At 45.2% G+C, this 27,783-nt stretch overlaps 1 protein-coding gene across 1 annotated transcript in view; it reads right to left on the bottom strand.

Moving 5' to 3' along the window:
• Positions 1-471: 471 nt before the first annotated feature.
• YME1L1 (YME1 like 1 ATPase) overlaps positions 472-27,783 on the bottom strand; it is a 70,269-nt gene continuing 42,957 nt past the window's right edge. Inside the window, exons 9-19 of the mRNA XM_044294997.1 lie at positions 21,824-21,914; positions 21,068-21,220; positions 20,013-20,145; positions 18,918-18,980; positions 15,532-15,644; positions 15,060-15,215; positions 5,810-5,961; positions 5,560-5,686; positions 5,414-5,487; positions 4,688-4,774; positions 472-1,109 (exon numbers count right to left, since the gene is read on the bottom strand). Of these exons, the coding sequence (XP_044150932.1) occupies positions 972-1,109; positions 4,688-4,774; positions 5,414-5,487; positions 5,560-5,686; positions 5,810-5,961; positions 15,060-15,215; positions 15,532-15,644; positions 18,918-18,980; positions 20,013-20,145; positions 21,068-21,220; positions 21,824-21,914 (1,287 nt within the window). The 3' untranslated portion in view covers positions 472-971. The remainder of the gene's footprint in view (positions 1,110-4,687; positions 4,775-5,413; positions 5,488-5,559; positions 5,687-5,809; positions 5,962-15,059; positions 15,216-15,531; positions 15,645-18,917; positions 18,981-20,012; positions 20,146-21,067; positions 21,221-21,823; positions 21,915-27,783) is intronic.

The following is a 27,783-nucleotide window of genomic DNA, read 5'->3' as shown; positions in this document are numbered from 1 at the left end:
CAAAATATTGGTTTTTAAAGGGCATCTGTCAGCAGATTTGTCCCTATGACACTGACTGACCTGTTACATGTGCACTTGGCAGCTGAAGACATCTGTGTTGGTCCCATGTTCATATGTGTCCGCATTGCTGAGAAAAATCATGTTTTAATATATGCAAATGAGCCTCTAGAAGCAACAGGGACATTGCCGTTACACATAGAGGCTTTGCTCTCTGCAACTGCCGCACCCTCTGCATTTTGACCGACAGGGCCAGGCAGTGAAAACGTCATCACGTCTGGTCCTGTCAAAGTGCAGAGGGAGTGGCAGTTGCAGAGGCTCTAGGAGTAATGGCAACGCCCCCGTTGCTCCTAGAGGCTCATTTGCATATATTAAAACATATTTTTTCTCAGCAATGCGGCTACATATGAACATGGGACCAACACAGATGTCTTCAGCTGCCAAGTGCACATGTAACAGGTCAGACAGTGTCATAGGGACAAATCTGCTGACAGATGCCCTTTAAGATCCGCTTTTTAGCTTCCGGATAAGAAGATCTCTTGGCCACCCTTTTGTTTTCCCCCCTGACTCTTTCAAGTACTTCAGAGGTTACTGTACACATCTTAGCAGTAGATGACTTAAGAGGCCTTATACTGTGAAGGGGATGTGTATCTGCACAGAAGTGATGGATGCAGCCACATAGGCAGTATATTGTCCAGTGAGCTGTCAATGTGATGTAGTGTGGGCTTTCTAGATCACCAGTTACCTATGTAAACAGCCCTGAGGTCATTCTCACTTCTGCTGGACACAACCCTCTCTTTTCAATGTACTAATTCAGTGAAGGTGAAGCCGCATACGCAAGGAAAGAAAAGATTGGATTTTTAAGTTCAGCGATATTTTGGCATACCTTAAATAAAGAGTAGTACGTAATATAAAGAACGAATTATGCAGAGACAATAAAACAATGAGGCGCTCAGTCCGCTACATCGATAGTATCATCTCAGCTTCTTTCCTTCTAATACCATCTGAATTTCTTTGGCATCCAAAGTTTCATACATTAGTAAAGCTTCAGCCAGATTTTTATGCTCCTTCGCATGACTTTTCAGAAGGTTTTTTGCCCGTTCATAAGAATCCTAAAAGAAAAGAAAGGAAAAAGAAAAGAAAAGAATGGTTTATTGATACTTTAAGATGCACGATAGAAAGAAAGATGGTAATACTCTGGTATCCAATAATCCAAAAAACATCAAAATACAGCAACTGCTTTAAAAAGGACCTGCCAGCAGAATCAATCCCATTAAACCAGACACACTGTCTGGTAGATTAGGGTTGTTGCGGATATCGAAATATCGATACCCAATCGATACTTTTGTCCTGGTATCGATACGATACCGGGATCTGACATTTATCAATACTGGGCTGCGCTACTTCGCAGCCTAGCATCAGAGAACATAGAGCTTGCTGCTGTCAGCGCGCTCCGTGTTCTCCTCGGCAGCACAGGGGAGAAGGAGTCACTCTCTCACTCCCCGCTGTGCCGCTGCTGCCAATAAGAAGAGAGAGGGGCGGGCGCACTGCGCCACCAATGATAGTTAACCTTTAATACAGGAGGCGGGTGCTGGCAGCAGAATCGCATAGCTAGGAGTTGCGATCAGCGCGGGTTAACTCCTCAGGTGCAGCACCTAAGGGGTTAACTGCCACTGATCGCAGCTCCCAGCTATGTGATTCTGCTGCCAACACACGCCTCCTGTATTAAAGGTTAATTACCATTGGTGGCGCAGTGCGCCCGCCCCAGTATTAAAAACATTGGTGGCAGTGGCCACAGGGTCCCCTCCCCTCCATTCATTGGTGGTGTAGTGGCAGCTTCTGATCGGAGCCCCAGCAGTGTAAGCCTGGGGCTCCGATTAGTTACCATGGCAGCCAGGATGCTTCTGAAGCCCTGGTAAGCTCCCTGCTGCTGTGTGCACAGAGCACAGGGCAGCAGGGACAGTGTAAAGTCCTATTCATCCTAATAGAGCTCTACTAGGGTGAACAGTACTTGGGATGAAAAGATGCCAGGTTCTAGCCCCTACGGGGGGGAAATTGCTATGAAATAAAAAGTAAAAAAACAAAAGGGTTTAAAAAAAAAAAAAAAAACATCAAATTTTAAGTATAAATCACCCCCTATCCCGATTTTACATTTAAAATATATAAACAATAAATAGTTAAAGGGAACCTGTCACCAGGATTTTGTGTATAGAGCTGAGGACATGGGCTGCTAGATGGCCACTAGCACATCTGCAATACCCAGTCCCCATAGCTCTCTGTGCTTTTATTGTGTTAAAAAAACGTTTTGATCGATATGCAAATGAACCTCATATGTGTCCTGTATCCGGAGAGGAGTCCAGCAGAAAGGAGCCCAGCACCACCCCGCGTCCTCCGAATCTCCTCCTTGCTGGCTGACGTCACAGAGCTGGAGCGCCGAAATCTCGCGAGGCGCAAGCTAGCGCATCCGCAGTGTCGGCATCATGTTCATTCCCTGTGCTCGCATCAGCACAGGGAACGAACTACGCATGCGCTAGCTCGCGCATCGCGAGATTTCGGCGCTCCAGCTCTGTGACGTCAGCCAGCAAGGAGGAGATTCGGAGGACGCGGGGCGGTGCTGGGCTCCTTTCCGCTGGACTCATCTCCGAATACAGGACACATATCAGGTTCATTTGCATATCGATCAAAACGTTTTTTTTACACAATAAAGGCACAGAGAGCTATGGGGACTAAGGAATTGCGGATGTGCTAACGGCCATCTAGCAGCCCATGTCCCCAGCTCTATGGCCAAAATTCTGGTGACAGGTTCCATTTAAACATATAACATATCGCCACATCCGAAAAGTCCAAACTATTAAAATATTTTAAAAAAATCTATGCGGTGAATGCCGAAAAAGAAAAAAAATTATTAAATGCGGAAAGCACGCAGCTTTTTTGGCGTTTTAGTTTTTTCGCTTGGTATCGAATGGTATCAAGTATTGCAATACTTTTTTATGGTATCGAAATCAAATCTAAATTTTGGTATCACAACAACATGGTAGAGTTGATCCTGCTGTTTAAAAATCATACCAGTCACGAGAAAATCAGGTGGCAGTGAAAAAAAGACTTTCATTCTTTAGGCAAGTGAGGGCTTCAGTGCACCGAGAGCGGTGGCCTAGCCTCTGTGTGCACCTAAGCTTCCCAGTGATCGCCTCAACCCTCAGAGTCCTTAAGCCCTCATATGAATAAAGAGGAAAAGTATTTTTTCTCGGGAACACCACAACCAGATTTCACAAGATGGGTATCATTGTAATCAGAAGGATTAACCCTACCAGGAAGCATGCCTGGTTCGATAAGGTTGATCCTGCTAATAAATGCTCTTTCAGGTATTCCGGTTACAATAAGGAACCCGTATCAGGAGACAGCAGAGTAGAGAGCCATCTCCAGAATTCCCATATAAATGAATAGAGCAGGCGTGCGTATGCCCGACCGGCCACTCCGTTCATTTCAGGGGGCAGCAGGAGGTTCTCGTGATCGGGGAAGGGGGGGGCCCCAGCAGTAGTTCCCCCACCGATCTAATAGATAACTAGAATACCCCTTTAAAGAAAAATGCCACATAAGAAAACGTGTCTTAAATATAAAAGCAGAAAACTGAGCGGAAAATACCAATTTAGATAATGTTTTGTTTTCAGTCGTCTTCCTGAAGGTCGAGCAATTAAGAATATTTGATAATCTGGCACTTTTTAGGTCTGATGAATTAAATGTATACATATTTTATATCAGAGGGTTATACAAAGCTGCATGCGTGTTTTGCACTAGGGATGAGAGAATCGACTTCGGATTAAACATCCTAAATCGATTTGCATAAAACTTTGTAAAATGTATTGCCTCTGATGAGCCGAAGTTATTACTTCACGAAGTCTCGCGAGAATTTGCATAATAAAGTTCAGAAATTGATTTATACAGTAAAAAAAACATTTCCGGAACTTTGGAACCTTGGTACCGAACCAGAGTTCAGGAAATGTTTTTTTTACAGTAAAAATCCATTTCTGAAGTTAGTAATAACTTCAGCTCATCAGAGGCAATACATTTTAATACTGTATGGAGTGCTCGCTGTTTCATCCAAAGTCAATTCGCTCATCCCTATTTTGTACCATTGAGACTACAAATTAAAGACTTGCTCAGAGAAAACCTTTCCTGAAACTCTAACAAAATACTGAGACCCGCACCACCAATTGCTTTGATGTAATGAGCTTGGCATTACCCACCAGCAGAACTAGCAGCACACAATGCTGGCACCAACCTAGTGGACTGTCCTGTTGTTCACTTACAGGACCCCACAATGTCACATTACATTACATGTCATGTCATATTACATTTGACTGCACCAATATACATGATGATGCCCATCTATGGACCAAGAAGACGTGTAAATAACACATGCTAATATGGGTACACTTCATGGCTTAGCTCTAGCCAGATTTCATGGAGCATGTCAAGATATAAGCCACATTCACACATCAGTGTTTCGGTCAGTGATTTCCATCAGTGATTGGGAACCAAAACCAGGTGCGGCTCTAAACACAGATCAGGTGCAGACCTTTCCCTTATACCGCATGTCTGTGTAGCCTAAACTCCTGGTTTTGGTTCACAATCACGGATGGAAAAAACAGTCCAAAACACTGACGTGTGAATGAGGCTTTACCCATCTTACCTTCAGCAGTGTACGGACTTCTTGCTCAATGGCAGCTTGTGTTTCTGGACTCAGTTTCCCAGTGTCAGAATAAGTCATTACCCCTAGCTGAAATATAGGAGACAAGGCATGATAAGTACACAGAAAGTGTGAAGAGTAGAGGACAGATAAGGCCTCATGCACACGGCCGTTGTTTTGGTCCGCATTCGAGCTGCCGTTTTGGCGGCTCGGATGCAGACCCATTCATTCACTTCAACGGGCCGCAAAAGATGCGAACAGCACTTCGTGTGCTATCCGCATACGTTGCTCCGTTCCGTGTTCCTGGAAAAAAATAAAAATAACATGTCCTATTCTTGTCCTTTTTGCTGACAATAATAGGGCGGCCCGTTCTGTTAAATGGCGGAAGGCACTCGGGCAGCTTCCGTTTTTTGCGGATCCGCAAAAAACAATACGGTCGTGTGCATGAGGCCTAAGAGGAAGATAACCGCAGGATCAGACTACACAGAATGTGTTTGCTGTCTGTTACCATGGAGACAGTCTACAAAGGAGCTGAAGAAACAAAACAATAGGACATTCTAAATAAAGAGAAAAAATCATGACAATGGACACAGCTTTTCAGACAGTCTAACACGTGAAGACACCGGGTTATCGGCGAAACATGTCGGGGGACAGATTTTGCACAGTTAGAAGTTCATATATAGTACATCTTTTGTATATAAGGTAAAAGGATATAGTGAAATTCTGTACCTTTTCGCTCATTCCAAATCTTGTTACCATTAGCTTTGCTATCTTTGTTGCACCGTCAAAATCGCTAGAAGCCCCTTTAACAGAACCAAAAAGATGAGATGTGGGCAGCTGTGGCTGGGTAATAACTAGACTTTGACAAAAATTACCTGTAGTTATGTTTTCTGGCCCAAAAATCATTTCCTCAGCCACTCTGCCGCCCATGCTTACATCCATCTGTGCAAGGAGCTGGGACCTCGTCTCACTCCAGCGATCATTTTCTGGCAAAAGAGAAACCTACAGAAATGAAAGAAAGAAAGAAAGAAAGAAAGAAATTCAAATGAATACATGCAGACATTGCATATTACATATCGTTTATACCTTCTAGTAAAACAGCACTGCATATTATGCATGACTCACATGACCGAGTGTTGGCCCCCGGGGCATGATAGTCGCTTTGTTAATGGGCATGGCATCTTTGGTAAAATAGGCGATAATTGCATGTCCCGACTCGTGATAGGCAGTAATTGTTTTATTCTTGTCATCTATCTCCACACTTCTCCTCTCAGGCCCTGCACAAAAATAACACAACCAGGTGAAAAGCAAGGACATTAAACGTTATAAAATCTACACCGTGAAGGAAACTACTTCCCATATTGCTACAATATGTTGCTGATATAAAATATAAAACGCATATAAATATCCTATTAATACAGCAGTCGGACCGGAGTACTCCCTCTATCTAGAGGAAACTTAAAACACAGTTACTACTGAATGAATAAAATAAATATCATATAGTGCTCGAATTCCCATTTATTAATGTCATATGGAGGGAGAATGAAGCAAGGGTAAAAACAAACCACACATATACAATCCCCATCGTGTGACTTAAAGTGGGTCGACAGTGGGTCAACACTGATGAGCTAGCCTCATGATGGGTCAGCAATATCAGATTGGCTTGCACATAGAGATGGCGCAGTGTAATTACAACTACTTGTCCCATTCAAGTGAAACAACACACAGGTCATTTTGCAGACGCAGTGCTTGCAAGAGCGCCACTACTGCTTCAAACAGCTGACCGGTGGAGCTACTGAGAGTTGAGCACTGGTAGAGCTGATCTGGTTCTGGTAAGACCCAACAGCTTGTGCAGATATCCAGCTCCTGGTGATCACATGATTGCTAGAACCAGAGCAAGACGCTGAATTTTAGTGCGGTTTACCCCAGAATCTAGGTGCGCTCACATTAGTAAATGCTAGCCAATTTGTTCAGCTTAGGGTGGGTTCACATCGCGTTATATGAAGTATACATTAGGAAAAAAAAATGAAAAGCGCAGTACACCATATTTTTGTACCCTGGAAACACCGTTTTTTTTGTTTTTTTTTACAATGGAACTCTACGGTGAACGGATGACACTGTATGGCATCCGTCTGAGGCATCAGTTTAACATATAGGTTTTTTGTATACGTTAAACAGATGGGAAAAACACGATGTGAACTCACCCTTACAGATAGGGTTTTTAGTTTTGACAGTACGGGACACTGTTCTCTTATCTCAGCTGGAAGCTTTCCACTGCACAGAATAATGCTGGCACATAGAATTTACAGTGGATATAAAAAGTCTACACACCCCTGTTAAAATGTCAGGTTTCTGTGCTGTAAAAAAATGAGACAAAGATAAATCATTTCAGAACTTTTTCCACCTTTAATGTGACCTATAAACTGTACAACTTAATTGAAAAACAAACTGAAATCTTTTAGGTAGAGGGAAGAAAAAAATATAAAAATAAAATAATATGGTTGCATAAGTCTGCACACCCTTAAAGGGAATCTGTCACCTAGTTTTACCCTATAGAGCTGCGGACATGCAGGGATAGATCTCCGCTAGCATGTGCGCAATATACCTGTCCCATAGCTCTGTTTTGTTTTATTTGGTTTAAAAAAATTGGATTTTTTGTACTCACCGTAAAATCCTTTTCTCGTAGTAGGCATTGGGGGACACAGCACCATGGGTATATGTCCAACTACCACTAGGAGGCACTAGACACAAAAAGTGTTGGCTCCTCCCAGGTGGGCTATACCCTCTCCACAGGCACGAGGCTATTCAGTTTGTACCAAAAGCAGTAGGAGAGAGAAGAAAAGCAAGGAACCAACAACTCCCGTACCGGGAAAGATCAAGAGACCAGCCCGGAGAAGCGGAAGAAAAAACATAGGGTGGGATCTGTGTCCCCCAATGCCTACTACGAGAAAAGGATTTTACGGTGAGTACAAAAAATCCAATTTTCTCGTGCATGGCATTGGGGAACACAGCACCATGGGACGTCCCAAAGCAGTCCCTGAGGGAGGGAAAAGAAGAGACGCGCCACCGGTTGGGCATACAGGTGCAGGAGAATACCATGTGACCCAACGGGAAAAAACACGAGATGGGCAAGAGGTTCCATAACAAGGAAGAAACCTCAGAAGAAGCAGGGAAGACTGCCAGCACCCCAGGACAAATGACTGGAAGAAAATCCCAAATGCAAGAAGGTGGCAAAAGGAAACAGAGCGCAGCCAAGGGCTGGAGAAAAAAATTAGGACAGCACCGTGTGGTGAAACTACCCAACGCTCTACATTGTCTCAGACCCAAAAAACCTGTGGCCATCCCCTGAAAGGCCAGGGGAGAAACGAAACAGGGAAGCACTGAAAACCAAACGAGTGGGGGAAGCCATAGCAAGGCTCACATGTGAAGGGAGGGGACTCCCCTCACCGCAAGGCCAGGAAAGAAGCTAAGCGCCCCATGTAGGTGAAAAGGTGTAGGTGAAAACCCAAGGCTGCTAGAGGAAACCGCCAACCCTGGAGAAGGAGGGGGTTGTAGGTAAAAAACCAGGAAAAGAACGATAGCTCCTGCGTCCCCAAAAACAGGAGACGAGGCACAAGCCTCCGAAAACAAGATATCACCGTGAAGCGTAAGACCAGAGGAAACTCTGGGCATGTGAAGTATCATGGAAAAAAGAAGCCAAATACAGGCCAGGCAACCTCGGCAGGACACACTGGACTGAGAGACATGGGAGTAGAAGGAGAGCACTCCAAAAAACCTAAAGAGGAAAGGTCCTACAACAGGAGGAGGTCCCTCCCGAAGGAGACCATACGGTGGAACTGCAAACCGCAGCACTAAACCACTCAATACCAGGTACTCGACGTGGGAGGATGGGAAAAAAAGAGACAAATCCAAAGAGGACCTCAAATGAACAGGGACTCCCGAAAGGAGTACCCAGTATGGGCTCACAAGGAACCAGGAGCTGAACCACCAGAAGACAACGCAAGCCAGAATATCCAGGAAAGGCGAAAAGAAACCACCATAGGGGAAGGGGCATTGGCCATGGACAACTAGCCGTACCAAGAATATTGACCAGCAAACCTTAAACATTGTCCCAGAGAGGGCAAGTACAGCAGCTCGGGATGTACCACAAAACGACAGACATCCATATGCATAAGGAATGCAGAAGTCGCCATGAAAAAACCGGGGTAGCCTACATAGAAATGTAGAAACCAGCTGCGACCGGCATACAGAAAACTTCCAGGGGGGAGAAAGTACCAGACAGGTGCAGACGACGGCAAGGTCCAAGAGGACTGCCCCTTCGCCATGTAGCACAACTAAACAGAAAATACAAGGGAATACCGAAAACACCTGGACCCAGAAGGAACTACGGGGCCCTGTCCGATACCAGAGCAATCAGCTGAAAATTCAGACAGGTGTGTGTGGCGCTCAGAGGTCCTGTCCTTGACCCGTCAGGAAGGACGTCCAGCAATGATAAAAACAGTGGACCCAGAAGGATTCCGTGTGGCGGACATCCAACGATGACAGAAAACCGCAACCGCGGCCGATGCCACCAGCTACGTGTCCAAACAAGGTAGAAGATCCAGTGGAGATCCTTGTACTTCACCAGGAATGGGCCGCTCAGCAATTAGGAAACAACGCGAGAACTCCCCTATAACGTGGGGTAACGCGGAGCACAGCATACCGTAGTACCGTAAAGAGAAGGCAAGAGCAACTACAGCACAAAGGCCAACAACCACCTGGCCACGGAGTAGGGAGCGTGGTTGAATGAGGACCACCCGCCGGATCAGACAGATCGGTCATATACTGGAGCTACCAGAAGTAGCAGTAGACCGATAAGGTGGGGGTTGGGCTGGCCCACACCTGCCAGACATGGTAACCATGCACATGCTGAACGAAGGGGGCCTGGTGCAGACAGTGCCTTGAGAGGTACAAGGAGACCAATGAGCGCGACAGTAAAGGAGTGGCAGATGTATGGAAGAACCAAATGGATGGAACCAACAACCGCAGCACAGATTAGAACTCGTGGGCAGAAAACACCCAGTAATACAGAAACTGTCTGAGCTACAGACCGCACCACAGGGCCCAGCACTTGGGGTACTACAAACACACGCCTAAAATATGGGTAAAGTGGCTGCATGTTGCCAACTAAGGAGAGTGGAAACATAGCCACAGCATCTGGGAATGAGACAGCATTCGGAGGGTACAGGTACACAACCTGTAAAGTAGAAATATGGCTGTGTTAGAGGAACTACATTTAAGATCGAAGCAATGTGGCCGCATGGTGCACCCTAGACCCAGAGAGGTGCAACAGCAACCGCGTTAAGAATGGAACCCAGTAGGGCCGCACGGTACCACAAAGAACAAGACAGGTGCACACCACAATCAGGTAGGTGCAATGGCAACAGAAACAGGGCCGCATAGTACACCCTAGAAGCCAGACAGGTTGAACGGCTGCAGCATCGGAGACGGTTCAGGGACTCTACCCATGAAGGGAGTAAGATGGCCGTTTGGTGCACACTATGATGAGGTAGGTGCAATGGCCACGGCAATTGGAGGAGGCCTCAATATCTCGTCCTGTAAGGAAAGAAAATGCCACATGGAACACCATAAAGCCGGACAGGAGGAACGGCTACCGCATCCGGAGATGGCTCAGGTACTCCACCTGTTAAGGGATCAAGGCGGCAGGGAACAGACAGGTAACTGAACCGGACAGGGGCAATTCTAAGGCAATTGAAAGTGGCCTCTACATTCCGCCCGTAGGGAGAAATGTTGCCGCATGGAACACAACAGAGCCCGCCAGGGGTATCGGCTACAGCACCGGAGATGGCGTAGGTACTCTACCTGTGAAGGGAGCAAATTGGCTGGGAACAGACAGGCGCAATTGCAGCGGCAATCAAAGGCAGCCTGTATCTCTCCCAGGAAGGGAGAAATAGTGTCGCATGGAACACCATAGCGCCAGCCAGGGGAATCGGCTACAGCATCAGGAGATGGTGTAGGTACTCCACCTATGACAGGAGCAAAGTGGCTGGGAACAGACAGGTGCAATTGCAACGGCAATTGAAGCGGCCTGTATATCTCACCCGGAAGGGAGAAATAGTGCTGTATGGAACACCATAGAGCCAGCCAGGAGTAATGGCTTCTGTAGGTACACTACCTAAGCAAAGGGACAAGGCGGCTGTACAATTGCTCTGAACTCCCCAACCTACAGGAGGCGATAGCCGAGCTAACCGCTTGCCCAGAACAGGAACTCCCAGTAATGAGGTAGAGTGGCGAACACCAACACCAGGATGGGGACCCCACGGAAACACTCTCAAATGTGTAGGGGATAACCCCAGGTATAGGGGAACCAGGAAGGCTTGTCAGGGACAGCCTATGGCAGTGGTGCAGGAACCCCCCTGTTAAGGAGAAGGCGTACGTATCAGACACCGGGTAGGTGACTCAGTATGCTAAACACGGGGACGGCTGCCTTACCTGTGCGGTTGAATACCTGTGCGGTCAGGGGAGCACCATCCGAAAATCCACTAGAGGTGATACCAACCCTGTTTAGGTAGGAGAGGTTCCTCTGTGCACGTAGTCTTGACCTCCCAGAGGGCTTCTATATGGAGGAAGACCGCCTGATGCTCTGTTCCGAGGGAATCGGTGCAGAGGTGTCCCCAGAGGCAACGGATGGGGTGACAGGAAGGATTCGTCACCAGCCTCAGGCCTGTCCTGGGGGGGATCCGAGGATGCCGAGGAGGGGTGGGACCCCGTTGAGACCACCCGAGGGTGTACTGTGAGCTACCCCTCGCCGAACCCGGGTGCAGGTACCCCTAACTGAGTATGCCCCATCTGCAGGGAGGACCCTGGAGGGCAGAGGTGGCCGCAATTTGGGTTGGTAGCGTGCCAGCGACACTGCTAGGGAGAGTCGGCCAAGGTTCCCATGGCATTGACACGGAGGGACCCATTCATGGGGAACCTACACAAAAAGATTGTTCAGGGAAAACAATGGGATCTGGGAAGAGGTACTGCACACCAGCAGGGACAGGCTGACCACATGGCAGCCATTGTAGACAGTGGACGCACGTGAAAACACGTGGCGACCGAGGAGCTGTTGGGGGAAGAGATGCTCAAAAAGCAGCCAGCAGAGGCTGTCTATCCTGACCCGGACGCAGTGGTCCCCCAAAGAGGTGCAGCAGCAGCAGCTTGTTCCCTAAAAAGAGGTGGTCAGTAGGGCTGCAGGGGACATGAAGCAATCGAGGGGTTAACCACCCCCTCCAACAGAAAAAACACGTTAGCCCAGGAAAGGGAGAGGAGATAGCTCCCTCCCGAGGGCCGGGCGGGGCTCAGAAAAGCCCGGGAAGCAAGGGGGAGGGGCCGGGAAGATTGCGGCCTAGCAGGCCCAAAAGCCGGGGCCTCGATTTATGATGCGGCCGGGAATGGAGCAAGGGGGGCGGGGGAAACCGCGGCCGACAGAGGGCCCACCGGACCATAAAAATAGGTGAGTAGGGTAGGGGGGGAGAAGCGACACCTGGGGATAGGCAGATCAGGGCAAACGGAGCACCTGGGAGCCGGGGACAGGCCATAGAAGATGAGGCCTAGTCCCGGCAGAAGCCGGGGACTAAAGTAGCGGGGAAGCCAGGGAGAGACTGTGTGGCCAGGGAGGAGAGAAAAGACCAACCGAGGGGGAAACCATGAATATAAACCCCCCCCAGGAGGGGGGGGGTTGGCTAGGAGGAAAGAAGAGGCTCCCCAGGACCCCCAGCTAAGGTGGATCCCATCCCCCTGGCCACAGAAGGGAACCTAACCCTGTAGGGACACAGGGACAGGGGAGTATACTCACCATCCGTTGTCTTCGGGCGCAGCACGGTCACCCCTTCGGCAGACTCAACACGGGAACCGTGGGAATGCCGGCAAGCCACTGCGGATGCAGTCCGTGGGGACTGGGTGACCGGCGATGGTACCGAAGTACGCGCCCGCAGGGGGGGCAACTAAAGTGGAACACGATGGAGCCCCAGCCTGCAGCAGGTATAACGGTGGAAAAAACCGACCTGCGGAAGAGAGAAAAAAAGAAAAGAATAAAAATAAAACAGCAGAACCTGCAAAAAAGCAGGACAGGTCTGCCTCCTACGGACACTAGACTAAAACTGAATAGCCTCGTGCCTGTGGAGAGGGTATAGCCCACCTGGGAGGAGCCAACACTTTTTGTGTCTAGTGCCTCCTAGTGGTAGTTGGACATATACCCATGGTGCTGTGTCCCCCAATGCCATGCACGAGAAATGATTTTTTAGATATGTAAATTAGCCAAGTAAGGTGCCCAAGGCATGGTTACTTACGGTTAAGGAGCCCAGCCATGCCCCCTGTGAAGGAGCCCAGCACCGCCTGCATCCAGGAATCTCCTCCTTGCTAACAAAGTTACAGTGCTGTAATCTCGCGATGCACGGGCTAGCACATGCACAGTGCCGGCAAAGTGTTTGTTCCTTTTGGTGGCGTCAGCCTCAGTGAACTAACTGTGCATGCCTGTATCTATCCTCTGCTCTATAGGGTAAAAATAGGTGACAGATTCCCTTTAAACTAATACTGTGTTGAAGCACCTTTTCATTTTATTACAGCACTCAGTGTTTTGGGTATGAGTCTGAGTCTATCAGCATGGCACATTTTGACATGGCAAGATTTGCCCACTCTTCTTTGCAAAAACACTCCAAATCTGTCGGATTGTGAGGGCATCTCCTGTGCACAGCCCTCTTCAGATCACCCCACAGATTCAATCGGATTCAGGTCTGGCTCTGGCTGGGCCATTCCAAAACTTTAATCTTCTTCTGGTGAAGCCGTTCCTTTGTTGATTTGGATGTAGGCTTTGGGTCGCTGGCATGCTGAAAGATGACGTTCCTCTTCATGTTCAGCTTTCTAGCAGAAGCCTGAAGGTTTTGTGCCAATATTGACTGGTATTTGGAACTGTTCATAATTCCCTCTAGCTTAACTAAGGCCCCATTTCCAGCTGAAGAAAAACAGCCCCTTGGCATGATGCTGCCACCACCATGCTTCACTGTGGGTACGGTGTTCTTTTCGCGATGTGCAGTGTTGTTTTTGGGCCAAACATATCTTTTGGAATTATGGCCAAAAAGTTCAACCTTTGTTTCATCCGACCATAACACCTTTTCCCACATGCTTTTGGGAGAATTCAGATGTGTTTTTGCAAAATGTAGCCTGGCTTGGATGTTTTTCTTCGTAAGAAAAGGCTTTCGTCTTGCCACTCTACCCCATAGCCCAGACATATGAAGAATACGGGAGATTGTTGTCACATGTACCACACAGCCAGGTACTTGCCAGATATTCCTGCAGCTCCTTTAATGTTGCTGTAGGCCTCTTGGTCGCTTCCCAGACCAGTTTCCTTCTCGTCTTTTCATAAATTTTGGAGGGACGTCCAGTTCTTGGTAATGTCACTGTTGTGCCCTATTTTCTCCACTGTGTTCCATGGTATATCTAATGCCTTGGAAATTCTTTTGTACCCTTCTCCTGCCTGATAAAAATGAGATCCCTCAGATGATTTGGAAGCTCTCTGTGGACTAGAGCAGCTGAACTTTATTTGTGATTAATCAGAGGGACTTTACATGATGGCCGGTGTATGCTGACTCCTATTTAACATGATTTTGAATGCGACTGCTTAATTCTGAACACAGCTACATCCCCAGTTATGCAACCACATTATTTTATTTTTTATTTTTCTTCCCCCCACCTAAAAGATTTCAGTTTGTTTTTCAATTGAGTTGTACAGTTTATAGGTCACATTAAAGGTGTAAAAAGTTCTGAAATGATTCATCTTTGTCTCATTTTTTTTTACAGCACAGAAACCTGACATTTTAACAGGGGTGTGTAGACTTTTTATATCCACTGTATGTTGACCGAATCCACCTATTTTGGCAGGTTTGCTGACCATCTAATGTGTATGGGGCCTCCTGACTCTCACCTGACAGCAAATGGGGAGACAACAAATCGAGGGAGTTGGAATTCAGCTAGGATACTTTTGTCCTTGGTGACATAAGCCATTGCCAGAGGTGACTTGCAGCAGCTTTCTCCTCTCACGGCCAAGCTGAGTATGCTTATGTGTGGGAGAGATAGCTGTCGGCCGAACAGGCCTCTCATATACAGGGCAAATTATAAAGGCGCAGCTCCCGTTTTGAATAACCCCTTGTTAGCATATGAGCCAGGATCAACCATTCATTTCTATAGGCACCATGTAATACGGCATTACCAGATGCTGCAGTTGAAATGGGCAGCTGCCGATAGCTTTTACTGTTTTAGTGTATTTACATTGACATGCCACACCACCTGCAGCCTAGCCTCAATTTCCATGCTATTTAAAACGCACAATACGCACCCATGAGTATTTTATCCTTGGCAAACTCCAGTTCTCTCATGGTAACCATCTCTTTTTCATCTACAGCAGCTTTCAGAGCAGCCTGGTTCACCAGATTCTCCAGTTCGGCTCCAGAAAATCCCACGGTGCCACGAGCAATAATTTCAGCATCAAGAGCTATAACAACAAGATGGCAATTTTAGCTTACTAAAAATCCGCAGGTAACAATGTGTGCATTGCACATTCTTGTCCAAACAGCTATGGATGAGGTAGATACATTGGCAAGAATAAGGGATAAGCACAACAAATGCTCAAAGTATCACAGCATTGGAGGCGATAACTTATTTACATTGTTTGCACGTATGTGGGTCTATGGAGAAGCAACTCCGGTCTGGGTACATGAAGAAAAGCAGGTCATGTGTCTAATAACTCCATGTTAGTAAAGCATATAGAGATTCAATTTTTATGATATACCAAGTTATGTAATACTTACACTGGTCATACTTTATTTTGCTGAGGTACCATTTAAGAATTTCTGTGCGTCCCTTCACATCTGGCCTGGGGACTGTCACCTGCATGTCAAATCGACCTGGGCGTATTAAAGCACTAGACGGAGACAAAAAAAAAATAATAATGTACTAATACAGCCAGGGTGAACACATTACACAGCTTTTCAATATTTTATGCATTTTTGCTATGGATCATTGTTTTGCTGCATACAACCTTACTGTCACACGTAATGGGGAGGGGATAACACCGGGATACACACAGAAGGGAATAGACCTAGAGTCTAGGCCACAAAGATAAGGAAGAGGGATGGTGACATCCTAGGAATCCCTAGACCTCTCCCTGACTCCTGCCAGTATGAGTAGACCCAGAAAGTGTAAATACTCATATACCGTAACCTAAGCCCTGGAGACCCTGGAAGGCCCTAGGAGTGGTGGCAGGGAATGAGACTACTGGTTTCTTCCCAGATGAAGGAACCAGCGTCTCCCTAAGGCCTAGAAAACAACACACACAAGCAAACAACAAAATGCAAAACAGAATGCACTTATCTTTAAAGAAGAATGGAGGAGCAAGAGATCCAAAGGAACAACTCTCCAGCCCAACCAACACCAAGCAGGAAATATAAACTGCATGGTAAGCAGTGTGAGGCAGGACTAAATAGAGCCTTAGTAATGACTACAAGCTGCACCTGACAAGAGGTGTGATCATTACTAAACAACAACACTGGAAGGTGAGAACAGAGAGACTGTTCGATAAGATCTCAGAGACTGGCGGCACGTGAGGTTATCACCTCTGTCATGGGAGGGACCGTGACAGTACCCCCCTCCTCTACAAGTGACCTCCGGACACCCAGGGCCGACTATCAGAATGCGCCCTGTGAAAGGCCTTCAAAAGGCGACCGGCATTAACGTCGGTCGCAGGAACCCAAATAGATGACAACGAAGAGGAAAATATTTCCTCTTCTGGCATACCAGAAGTCTCAGTAGCATAAAATGTGCCAAATTGAGGATGAAACCCATATGCTCCAAAAAACGGCGACTTATCAAGTGGACTCCTGCCTACGGTTATTTATGGCAAACTCAGTCAACAACAAAAATGAAGACCACTCCTTCTTATTTTCTGAGACAAAACATCTCTATTAAGTCTCCAGATTCTGGTTAGTGCAGTTAGTCTGTCCGTTCGACTGAGGATGAAAAGCCAAAAGAAAAGGACAATTGGACCCCCAGGCGAGTACAGAACGCCTTCCAGAATCTGGAATCAAACTGAGTCCCCCTATCAGACACCACATCAGAGGGGATACCGTGTAGTTTCACGATGTTATCGACAAACACTTGTGCGAGAGTTTTAGCATAAGGTAGACCTTGATAATGGTATAAAGTGTGACATCTTGCTGAAGCTGTCAACCACCACCAGAATCAGTTTTCCCTGAGGAATTAGGCAAATCTGTGATAAAGTCCAGGGACAAATGAGTCCACGGTCGGGTCGGGACGGGATAGACCAGGGAAGTAGAGATCCTGAAGGCAGAGTATGTGTCACCATGGCACACGCACAAGTCTCACAAGCTGACACATAGTCCTCCATACATTTACGCAACCCTGGCCACCAGAATCTCCGGGAAATTAGATCAACCGTGGATCTCCTCCCAGGGTGTCCCGTAAGAACAGTACTGTGATGTTCCTCAAACACCTTGTGCCGTAGTAACAAACAACTTCCCTGGAGGACAAGAAGCAAGTGCTTCTCCCCGGGCCTCCAACACCTCTGCCTCAAGTTCAGGATAAAGGGCGGCTACTCTCGGTGATATACTCTCGCATGGCTACTCTTTCAGGGTTCAGAAAGATTATACAATCGAGACTTGGCCGACCTAGCTCCGGGAATAAGGTTGACGGGGCAATCATACTCCCGATGCGAAGGCAAATCCTGGTCTCCACTTTCAGAGAATACATCAACAAAATCCAAAACAAAAGAAGGTATTATTTTAGTGGTTACAACAGAAAGCGACGTGCTAAGACAGTTGTCTATGCAAAAATCACTCCAATCAAGAATCTGTCTTGCTTGCCGATCGATGGTAGGGTTATGCTTAGTTAACCACTGCAAACCCAGCACCAGAGGAGCAGGCAGACCCTCCAGTACAAAACACGAAAGATTCTCGATGAGAATCTCTCACCTTTAGGCGAACGTCCTGCACCATTTGTAACACTTTTGTAAGAGTGGAGCAGAATCAAATCACAAACCGCGAAATATTTTTGTCTAATGCGCTTGTTGTCAAACCATGCATACAGACGAACTGGCCATCCACTAGGTCAACCCCTGCCCCACTGTCAATAAATACTTCAGACTACTGGTTTCTTCCCAGATGAAGGAACCAGCGTCTCCCTGAGGCCTAGAAAACAACACACACAAGCAAACAACAAAATGCAAAACAGAATGCACTTATCTTTAAAGAAGAATGGAGGAGCAGGAGATCAAAAGGAACAACACTCAACCAACACCAAGCAGAAAATATCAACTGCATGGAAAGCAGTGTGAGTCAGGACTAAATAGAGCCTCAGTAATGACCACAGGCTGCACCTGTCGAGAGGTGTGATCATTACTAAACAACAACACTGCAAGCTGAGAACAGAGAGAGACTGTCAGATAACCTCACGTGCCGCCAGTCTCTCAGATCTTCTCACATCTGTCATGGGTGGGACCGTGACACTTACATCTTAGGCAGGGCCACCATCAGAGTAAGACAGGCAAAAAAAAAAAAAAAAAAAGGAATAAGGGAAATTGCACTGGTCTGTCGAATGTCCATCGCTATAAAGTGTAATAACCTAGGTCCATGCAGTATGAACTGCATGGGTCTAAGACCTTTACTAGAGTCATTGCAGCTATTAGAGTCTTTAGTCAAGCTCAAGTTTTAGGAGTTTTCCCATCTTGGCCTTATATGACACATTCGCAGCAGAGCGCAGTTGCTTGGCTGTCCTCAGAACTCCCACAGAAGTGAAGGAAGGACGCCACGCATGCACAGCAGCTTGCAAATAGGGCCCAGTTCCCAAGACCCGTATCTATCAGACCGTTACGGCAAGTCCTAGGAGACAAAAATGGGAATGCACCTTTAAAGGTGTTGTACAGGCTTAGTAAAACAAGGCTGCCTTCTTTCAGAAATAGCAATGCACCTGTCCACTGGTTATGTGAATTATTGCAGCTCAGTCCCATTCATTTCCATGAGGCTGAACGGCAAACCATACACACTCATGAAAAAGTGTGGAGCAATTTTCTGGAAGAAATCAAACATGTTTTTCTAAACCTGAACAACCACTTTAAGAAAAAATAAAATAAATAAATAAATCAGCACTACAATATGTTATTATTAAAATGTTGAATACGTACTTATCCAAAGCTTCTGGAAAGTTTGTTGCTCCAATGATTATGACCCCTTCATTGGGTTTAAAGCTGAAAAACAAGGTAAAATACTAAAGAATAAAGCTTATGAGCCAAACACCTGCACACTAGATTTATACACACTAGGTTATACTTGACTATACTAGCCAAGTATAACCTAAAAGGATTATCCGGGAATTAATATCTGGGCCCACTGTCGATCAGCTGTAGGAAGAAGCCGGGTGCTTTGCGAGTGCCGCGGCCTCTTACCAGGCCATGTGACGTCACCGTACATCTGTCACATGGCCTAGTTGCAGCTCAGCCCCATCCTGCGAATAAGTCAATATCAATTATTTCCTAGATAATCCCTTTAACTGTTGTTAAATTTTGCAATTTCCATGTTATATGCGTAAAGACAGGAAGAGCGGCGAGTCCACGCACAAGACACTGCAATGATGTGCATGGATACGGCTCAGCAGCACTATATTTTATGTACTAGTAGGCCTTTATGCCGTCTCCCTTAAGCCTCTTGCACATGAGCTAGATTTTCTTCCAAATGTGATGTGTGGACTGAATCCTGATGCCGGGTATGTGGACATGTGCACGTCATCACCGATCAGGAAAAATCACAGCATGTTCTATATTGTGTTTTTCAAACAGCCCTTGCCCCAAAGAAATGAATGGGACCTGTGTGAAAAATGGAAGGCATCTGGATGCAATGTGTTGTTCACTGATAGTTGCTGGGAGATGATGAGAGTTATTCTTCACTCGCATGAAAAACGCATCAAAAAACTGATTGCATAATGCACAGACAAAACTGATTCAACTTGCGTGCTAAACCATCAGTTTTTCCTTGAACAGATCCTGACACAATCTGAAACGCCATCCTCGACTCCGGTGTACAGCATGCCCTGAAGTGTGACATGATTTCCTTATAGACTCTGGAAACCGTGTTGGGGGCCCAACTCTTACCATTCTGACATCACTTATACAAAGATAGGTTATTAATATCTACAACATGGAAGACCCCTTTAAGTTAGACCGAGAACAAAAATGTAAATCATTATCAAATAAATAAAGTACTCTTTAGTTTAATATACATACCCATCCATTTCTGCAAGGAGCTGGTTAATCGTTTGTCTGGAATATGGGTGCATGGGGGATTCGATTCTTTTACCCCCTACAGAATCCAGCTCATCTATAAATATGACACAAGGTGCGTTGGTCTTGGCTTCCCCTTTAAAGAAGAGGGGGAAAAAAGTGAACCTCAAAACCACAAGGGCATGGATCTGTGTAGAGCTACAAAGTCTCATCATCCACTATGCTGCAAATAAGAACCTTGATGGGCGAGTACGTACATAAAACCTTGTGAACTGCTTCACTTAAATTTATAAGCCACGTCTAAGTGTTTCCTCCATGTCCAACAGAAGATCTTAACGATCTCAACTTTAAATGATTTTAGGCAATGTGTTAGATAGGGACTTACAATATTATTTTGGGACTTTCTAGGACTGCAAGTGAAATCTTTAGATGGATTTCACTGAAGGACATTAACTGAGTTCTAAAGGATAAGAAAAACATGGTTGCTTTCTATAAGTACTGCCATGCCTGTCTACAGATGTGGTGCGGGTTATGGAAGAAATCAGGCATGTTTTTCTAATTCTGTCCAGCATATTCAATCAAAGTTCTATTGGTAAGTTTGCACAAAATAAAGCATAAAAAAAACCTGCAGAGGAAACCTCATGAAAAACGTCAGGAGACCACATACCCGTTTAGTAGGTCCGCAAACCACGGATCCTGGCCGTGTGCGCCCTGTACTTTTCCAATCCTGCATTATTGTAAAAATGCCTATCCTTGTCCGCAATACGGACAAGAATAGGACATGTTCCAACTTCATGTGGCAGTAGCAGAACGGACATACAAATGCGGATAGCACACGATGTGCCGTCGGCATCTTTTGCGGCCTATAGAAATGAATGGGTCCGCATCTGATCCGCAAAAAATGTGGTTTGAATTTGGACAACCAATATGGTCATGTGCATGAGGCCTAATACTCTGCATTTTCAATAGAATGGTGCGCAGACAGGTCTGCACAATTTAAAGTAGAAACTGGTAAAAATGGCAATAACAAATTTTACATTGACACACGGTGCACTTACTGAATAGATTTCGAATGCGACTTGCTCCGACGCCGACAAACATCTCATCAAATTCGGAACCTGAAGCATAATAAAAAGGTACATCGGCTTCCCCCGCCACAGCTCGAGCAAGCAGAGTCTTCCCAGTTCCAGGTGGACCAACTAGAAGGATGCCTGCGGGAAAAGGTCAGTCAGTAAGTTTTCATCCATAAGTCATATTATTGGGGTTTCCTCTTACCAAATATGAGGACAAGATATGTCAGCCATTTGAGGCCCTAGAGAGGCCCCAGGATAGGGATACTGGGGACATACTGGTCTGACTGCTGGGATCTCTAGCAATCAAGAGAACGGGCTTCTATGTCAATGTATGAATGAAGTGGCAGGTTGAGCATGCTCTCTGTCACTCTATTCCCTCTCTATGGGACTTCCGGAGTATAGTTATGTGAAGAGGGGATAAGTAGATTGTGGGAAAAATCCATGTACCAAGAAGCAGTTTTTATTACGTTACAGCCTCCATTAGATTTTTCCTGCTATGCCCTGGCAAATTCCCACTCTGAAATCAGCAGGAGGCAGGACATCCACCGACATGGCGCACTCTGCACCAGTCTGGTACTCTCTTCTGCGACCCTCAGCACTGGAAATGGGGACAGCCCCTAAGTTGCACATTATGGGAGTAAGGTCACACGGCTTGGAGAACACGGCGAACGAAAACAACCCCATGAACCCTATGCATAAAATAATCTCCACTTTCTTTGTGAATCACAGAATATAACTTACCTTTGGGAAGTTTGCCTCCTAAAACTGTGAATTTCTGAGGATTTTTCAAAAACTCTACCACTTCCTGTAGTTCCTGTTTTGCTTCTTCAACCTGTTCATAGACAAATATATGAATACTGACCAATTCTGACAAACCTTTCCAACAAAAACTTGTCAGTACAGTTACAGTTTCCTGGCAAAACGGTCGGGTGATTTCTGCAGCCCTATCTGACAGCAGGACATTATAGAGGGAGAGAAGCTGACCTCTGTGATATATCAGTTCATGTGATTGAGAGAAGGATTTCTGAGTAAGAGGCAGAGTAAATCCTGACTCCTGGGAAAGACAGAGTCCTGATTATTCTGTCCACACAGGATGACCGACAGCTCTCCCTGTATCATGTTATGCCTTTTCAGAAGTGTAAACTGTTATATTCACTTATTCTAATCATAATAGATATTCATTGCCTTTAAGAGCAATGTTGGTTTATATTCACTATTTTGTATGAATTTTTAACGTAGGCCAAAGTAGGTCCATGGGAAGATTATTGCGTTGTTCAAAAGAACTAATGTTATTGTAACAATGAATTATATATTTAGACCGTTAGAATAAACCTCACAGAAGAAAAGGCTTCACTATCTTTGTTATCTGAATATAAATTCCACAGTGTGAGAATTGTCTAGATGTTCCTCAAAATATGTATTCATGTATCAAAGTTAGTCTCTTAGCACTGCGATAAGGACTCCATGGACGCAGCAAGTGCTAATTACATCCACAGTTTGGTATTTGCTAATGAGCAGAAAGTCTGTGATATCTATGGACAGTTATAATCAACCTTAGTTTTGTATAAGAAAATCAATGAGATATATGTATTGGGTTATATTGTTACGTATTTTATCGGTTATCATATATGTTTTAGGGATGTATATATTCCTATAATGTATTCAACACAGCTTAAGCACGGGCTTTGTTAATGAGTATCTGTGAAGCAGATGAGGCACGGATATCTCTGAGAAAACAAAGTTTATTCATATTATTATCAGTCTTCTAAGTCAGCAATGTGGGAAACATTCAAAAGGCGTCTAAGAGTCTGTCTCTAATTGGTAGGAAGTGTCAAAATTAAATCAGTTGGCTTTGATTTAAGCTTTCAAATACCAGGTGTGTGTAGTGAAAATGAAGTCAGATTTACATAGTTAAATCTTTGGGGCATGATGCCTGTAACTTATATAACAGTGCCACCTAGGTATAAGTAGGCAACACTACACCGGTAGCAAAAGTGCATTCTGGGTAGTGTTATGACGTCACACCCCTTATCAATGTACACGCTCATCCGACAGTGATTAGAAAGTTTCAAACTAGGAAGGTGTGTTCGTCTGATAAGTTTTTAGTTAAGAAACCACATACAAGGGAGAGAGAAAAAAAAGGGGGGGGGGGGGGGGGAGAACAAAGGAAGAAAGGGAGATCCCAGGAAAAGATCTGGATTATCGGGAAAACTCTTGAGAGCAGACTTCCCCAAGACTCTTGCACATCACTTGACCCTTGGGTAATGTATATTTTGTTTCATGTAGTATTGGTATAGATTAATTATAGATTAATTATAGATTAATTGGCTTGATACTTAGCCAAACCTCGCTTATTGCGGACGGATAGTGTTAGTACCACATTAGTATCAGCGGCTTCAGTGAAAATGCATATCACTGAATACAAGATCTGATATTGATAACAAGAGAGCTTTCTCTGTTGGGAATCTTTATATTCCCTAGTTTTATATCAAGCCGATAATTTATAAGTTTCATTGCAATACTACTTATACAATCTGAGATTGGTCATCGTTATACATGCCCTTGCTCTGCCCATCTCTCATTTTCATTAGTGAGTTTCTGTGCATTGTCAATTGATATTGATATATATATATATATATATATCATAATTTTAAGCAGCATTGCATTCTTGTACTGGTTGAATAATAGATTGTGTGACCCTGGTCTTGGTGTTAAATTTGTGTTCGGTTGACACCATCTAGTGGCAGATTTTGGTTACTACAGTTTTCTTCTATCATTGGTTTTATACTCATTGTTATGGATTGTATTTAAAATTATTGTATAATAAACCATTTATATTTTTGTATAACCGCTCGTACCCCGTTTTACTGATTGCACAAAATAATTAGGTTCTCGATCGAACTCTTGGAGGTGTATATATGTCCACCTCACAGATCAATATTATTAGTAATTTTTTATATACAGACGTGGACAAAATTGTTGGTACCCTTTGGTCAATGAAAGAAAAAGTCACAATGGTCACAGAAATAACTTTAATCTGACAAAAGTAATAATAAATTAAAATTCTATAAATGTTAACCAATGAAAGTCAGACATTGTTTTTCAACCATGCTTCAACAGAATTATGTAAAAAAATAAACTCATGAAACAGGCATGGACAAAAATGATGGTACCCCTAACTTAATATTTTGTTGCGCAACCTTTTGAGGCAATCACTGCAATCAAACGCTTCCTGTAACTGTCAATGAGACATCTGCACCTCTCAGCAGGTATTTTGGCCCACTCCTCATGAGCAAACTGCTCCAGTTGTGTCCGGTTTGAAGGGTGCCTTTTCCAGACTGCATGTTTCAGCTCCTTCCAAAGATGCTCAATAGGATTGAGGTCAGGGCTCATAGAAGGCCACTTTAGAATAGTCCAATTTTTTCCTCTTAGCCATTCTTGGGTGTTTTTAGCGGTGTGTTTTGGGTCATTGTCCTGTTGCAAGACCCATGACCTGCGACTGAGACCAAGCTTTCTGACACTGGCTAGTACATTTCTCTCTAGAATTCCTTGATAGTCTTGAGATTTCATTGTACCCTGCACAGATTCAAGACACCCTGTGCCAGACGCAGCAAAGCAGCCCCAGAACATAACAGAGCCTCCTCCATGTTTCACAGTAGGGACAGTGTTCTTTTCTTGATATGCTTCATTTTTTCGTCTGTGAACATACAGCTGATGTGCCTTGGCAAAAACTTCGATTTTTGTCTCATCTGTCCACAGGACATTCTCCCAGAAGCTTTGTGGCTTGTCAACATGTAGTTTGGCATATTCCAGTCTTGCTTTTTTATGATTCGTTTTCAACAATGGTGTCCTCCTTGGTCGTCTCCCATGTAGTCCACTTTGGCTCAAACAACGACGGATGGTGCGATCTGACACTGATGTTCCTTGAGCATGAAGTTCACCTTGAATCTCTTTAGAAGTCTTTCTAGGCTCTTTTGTTACCATTCGGATTATCCGTCTCTTAGATTTGTCATCAATTTTCCTCCTGCGGCCACGTCCAGGGAGGTTGGCTACAGTCCCATGGATCTTAAACTTATGAATAATATGTGCAACTGTACTCACAGGAACATCTAGTTGCTTGGAGATGGTCTTATAGCCTTTACCTTTAACATGCTTGTCTATAATTTTCTTTCTGATCTCTTGAGACAGCTCTTTCCTTTGCTTCCTCTGGTCCATGTCGAGTGTGGTACACACCATATCACCAAACAACACAGTGATTACCTGGAGCCATATATATAGGCCCAATGGCTGATTACAAGGTTGTAGACACCTGTGATGCTAATTAGTGGACACACCTTGAATTAACATGTCCCTTTGGTCACATTATGTTCTGTGTTTTCTAGGGGTACCATCATTTTTGTCCATGCCTGTTTCATGAGTTTATTTTTTTACATAATTCTGTTGAAGCATGGTTGAAAAACAATGTCTGACTTTCATTGGTTAACATTTATAGAATTTTAATTTATTATTACTTTTGTCAGATTAAAGTTATTTCTGTGACCATTGTGACTTTTTCTTTCATTGACCAAAGGGTACCAACAATTTTGTCCACGTCTGTATATATAAAGCATTTGCTTTATATACCCGACAATCAGTGTGTACACAGAAGGCCAAGGAGGGTAATCAGGACTCTCACACGTTATTTCCTTTATTTTGAGCCCAAACCAGTAGTGAAATCTACTCAGAGATAAGGTGTAACTCCAGAAAGCTGTTCTCTGCTGGATCAGGCTACCACACATATGAATCTAAGGGGGGCTATATTTCTTGGTTTCTTTTACCATTTATTTTTAGGTTTAACCGCACAGCATAGTGTGCTGACAGATACACTGTAAACTGGCAAAACAGTACAAAGACGAGCTTCACAACTGGCCACACAATGCAGACATTCACAAACAGACTGTCGATGAGACATCCTCCAGTCCCTGCCAGTGCAGCAGGGTGCTGTTCTTTCCTAGCAGGGTGCTGTTCTTTCCTTCTCTTTATGAAATAGGAAGCATGGCTTACACTGCTGGAGGATTTACACATATCAAAGAGTGGATCCTCCACCTCACATCAGAAAATGTCTTAAAGGGAACCTGTCACCCAAAAAAATCGCTTACTAAGCTGTTAATAGTACCTTATAGTGCTGCATAGTAGTTTCCTAATGCACTTTTTCATCGTTTAGCCGCATCTAGCCTCCTTGAGAAATCAATGTTTTATTCAGCCGCTGCCCCCTGCTTCAAGTCAGGTTTGAAGTCACGGCGGCAGCGGCCTAGGAGTCTCGAATGCTGCTCTCCCCGCCTCCCGCCTCCCGCCGCCTTTATTGACACGCCGGATCTCAGTGCCGGGACCGCGCTCCCAGCCCGCATGCGCAGTAAAAGGCTGCTGTAGCGCGATCTCGGCTCTGGCTCATACACTCAGCCGGCTTCAGTTTCGCTACTGTGCATGCGCCCGGCATTATCTGTAACTGCGCTAGTATGCAAGGCTGGCGGGTGCATGCACAGTAGCGAAACTGAAACCGGCTGAGTGTACGAGCCGGGATCGCGCTACAGCAGCCCTTTACTGCGCATGCGGGCTGGGAGCGTGGTCCCGGCACTGAGATCCGGCGTGTCAAAGGCGGCGGGAGGGGGGGGGGGTGGAGAGCAGGATTGGAGACGCCTAGGCCGCTGCCCCCTTGACTTCAAACCTGACTTGAAGCAGGGGGCAGCGGCTGAATAAAACATCGATTTCTCAAGGAGGCTAGATGCGGCTAAACGATGAAAAAGTGCATTAGGAAACTACTATGCAGCACTATAAGGTACTATTAACAGCTTAGTAAGCGATTTTTTGGTGACAGGTTCCCTTTAAACAGAATGACTTTTACTTGCAAAGTTCAAAAAGTTGAATAAAAAATAAAATAAAATAAAAATCTATCCTCCGAGCAAGCACCAAAGTTAAATGTTGAGGTGTAGGTCTCTTCATAAGTTCGTCCGGCAGGCCCGCGACAGACTGAACTCTACGCCAGCCCCCTTGTTTTAGTTTTTTTCCCGAACCAAAAACAGTCATAGAAAATGATAAATGAGCCAAACCTGCCCGCCGGCTTCCCTGCTCCCTTTTCTCGCCATTTAGGGCTCTTTCACACGAGCGGAATCCACTGCGTGAAAGAGAGCCAAGCCCCGTTCCGGACAGCAGAGACATGGAGCATTAACATTATTGATAATGCTCTGTGCCTCTGTAACCTTTTTACTACAAAATCATGCTGACAACTTTATATCACCATGATGTTGTAGTAAAAAGATCACAGAGAGGCACGGAGCATTATCAATCATGTTAACACTCCGTGTCTCTGCTGTCCAGAGCGGGGCTTTGCTCTCTTTGACGCAGCGGATTACCCGCACAGCATCCGCTCGTGTGAAAGAGCCCTTAGGAATATAGCCGTGAGCAGGGAAAAGTTGCAAGTTTTGCCGCACATAAGCAGTTACATCACTTTTGGCATTATAAATGTCCCCCACGATCCTTTCAAAAAATGAAAATTCAGGGATTAACTCAAATATCCTTTTTCTTCCAAGTTATCTTATTTTTGAATTTTAATTTATTTCACCCCTTCAGGACCAGGCCATTTTTCACCTTAAAGGGAACCTGTCACTGGGATTTGGGTTATAGAGCTGAGGACATGGGTTGCTAGATGGCCGCTAGCACATCCG

Source organism: Bufo gargarizans, chromosome 5 (genome assembly GCF_014858855.1).
Source record: "Bufo gargarizans isolate SCDJY-AF-19 chromosome 5, ASM1485885v1, whole genome shotgun sequence".
Lineage (NCBI taxonomy): Eukaryota > Metazoa > Chordata > Amphibia > Anura > Bufonidae > Bufo > Bufo gargarizans.
This window is presented reverse-complemented; position numbering and strand designations above follow the sequence as displayed.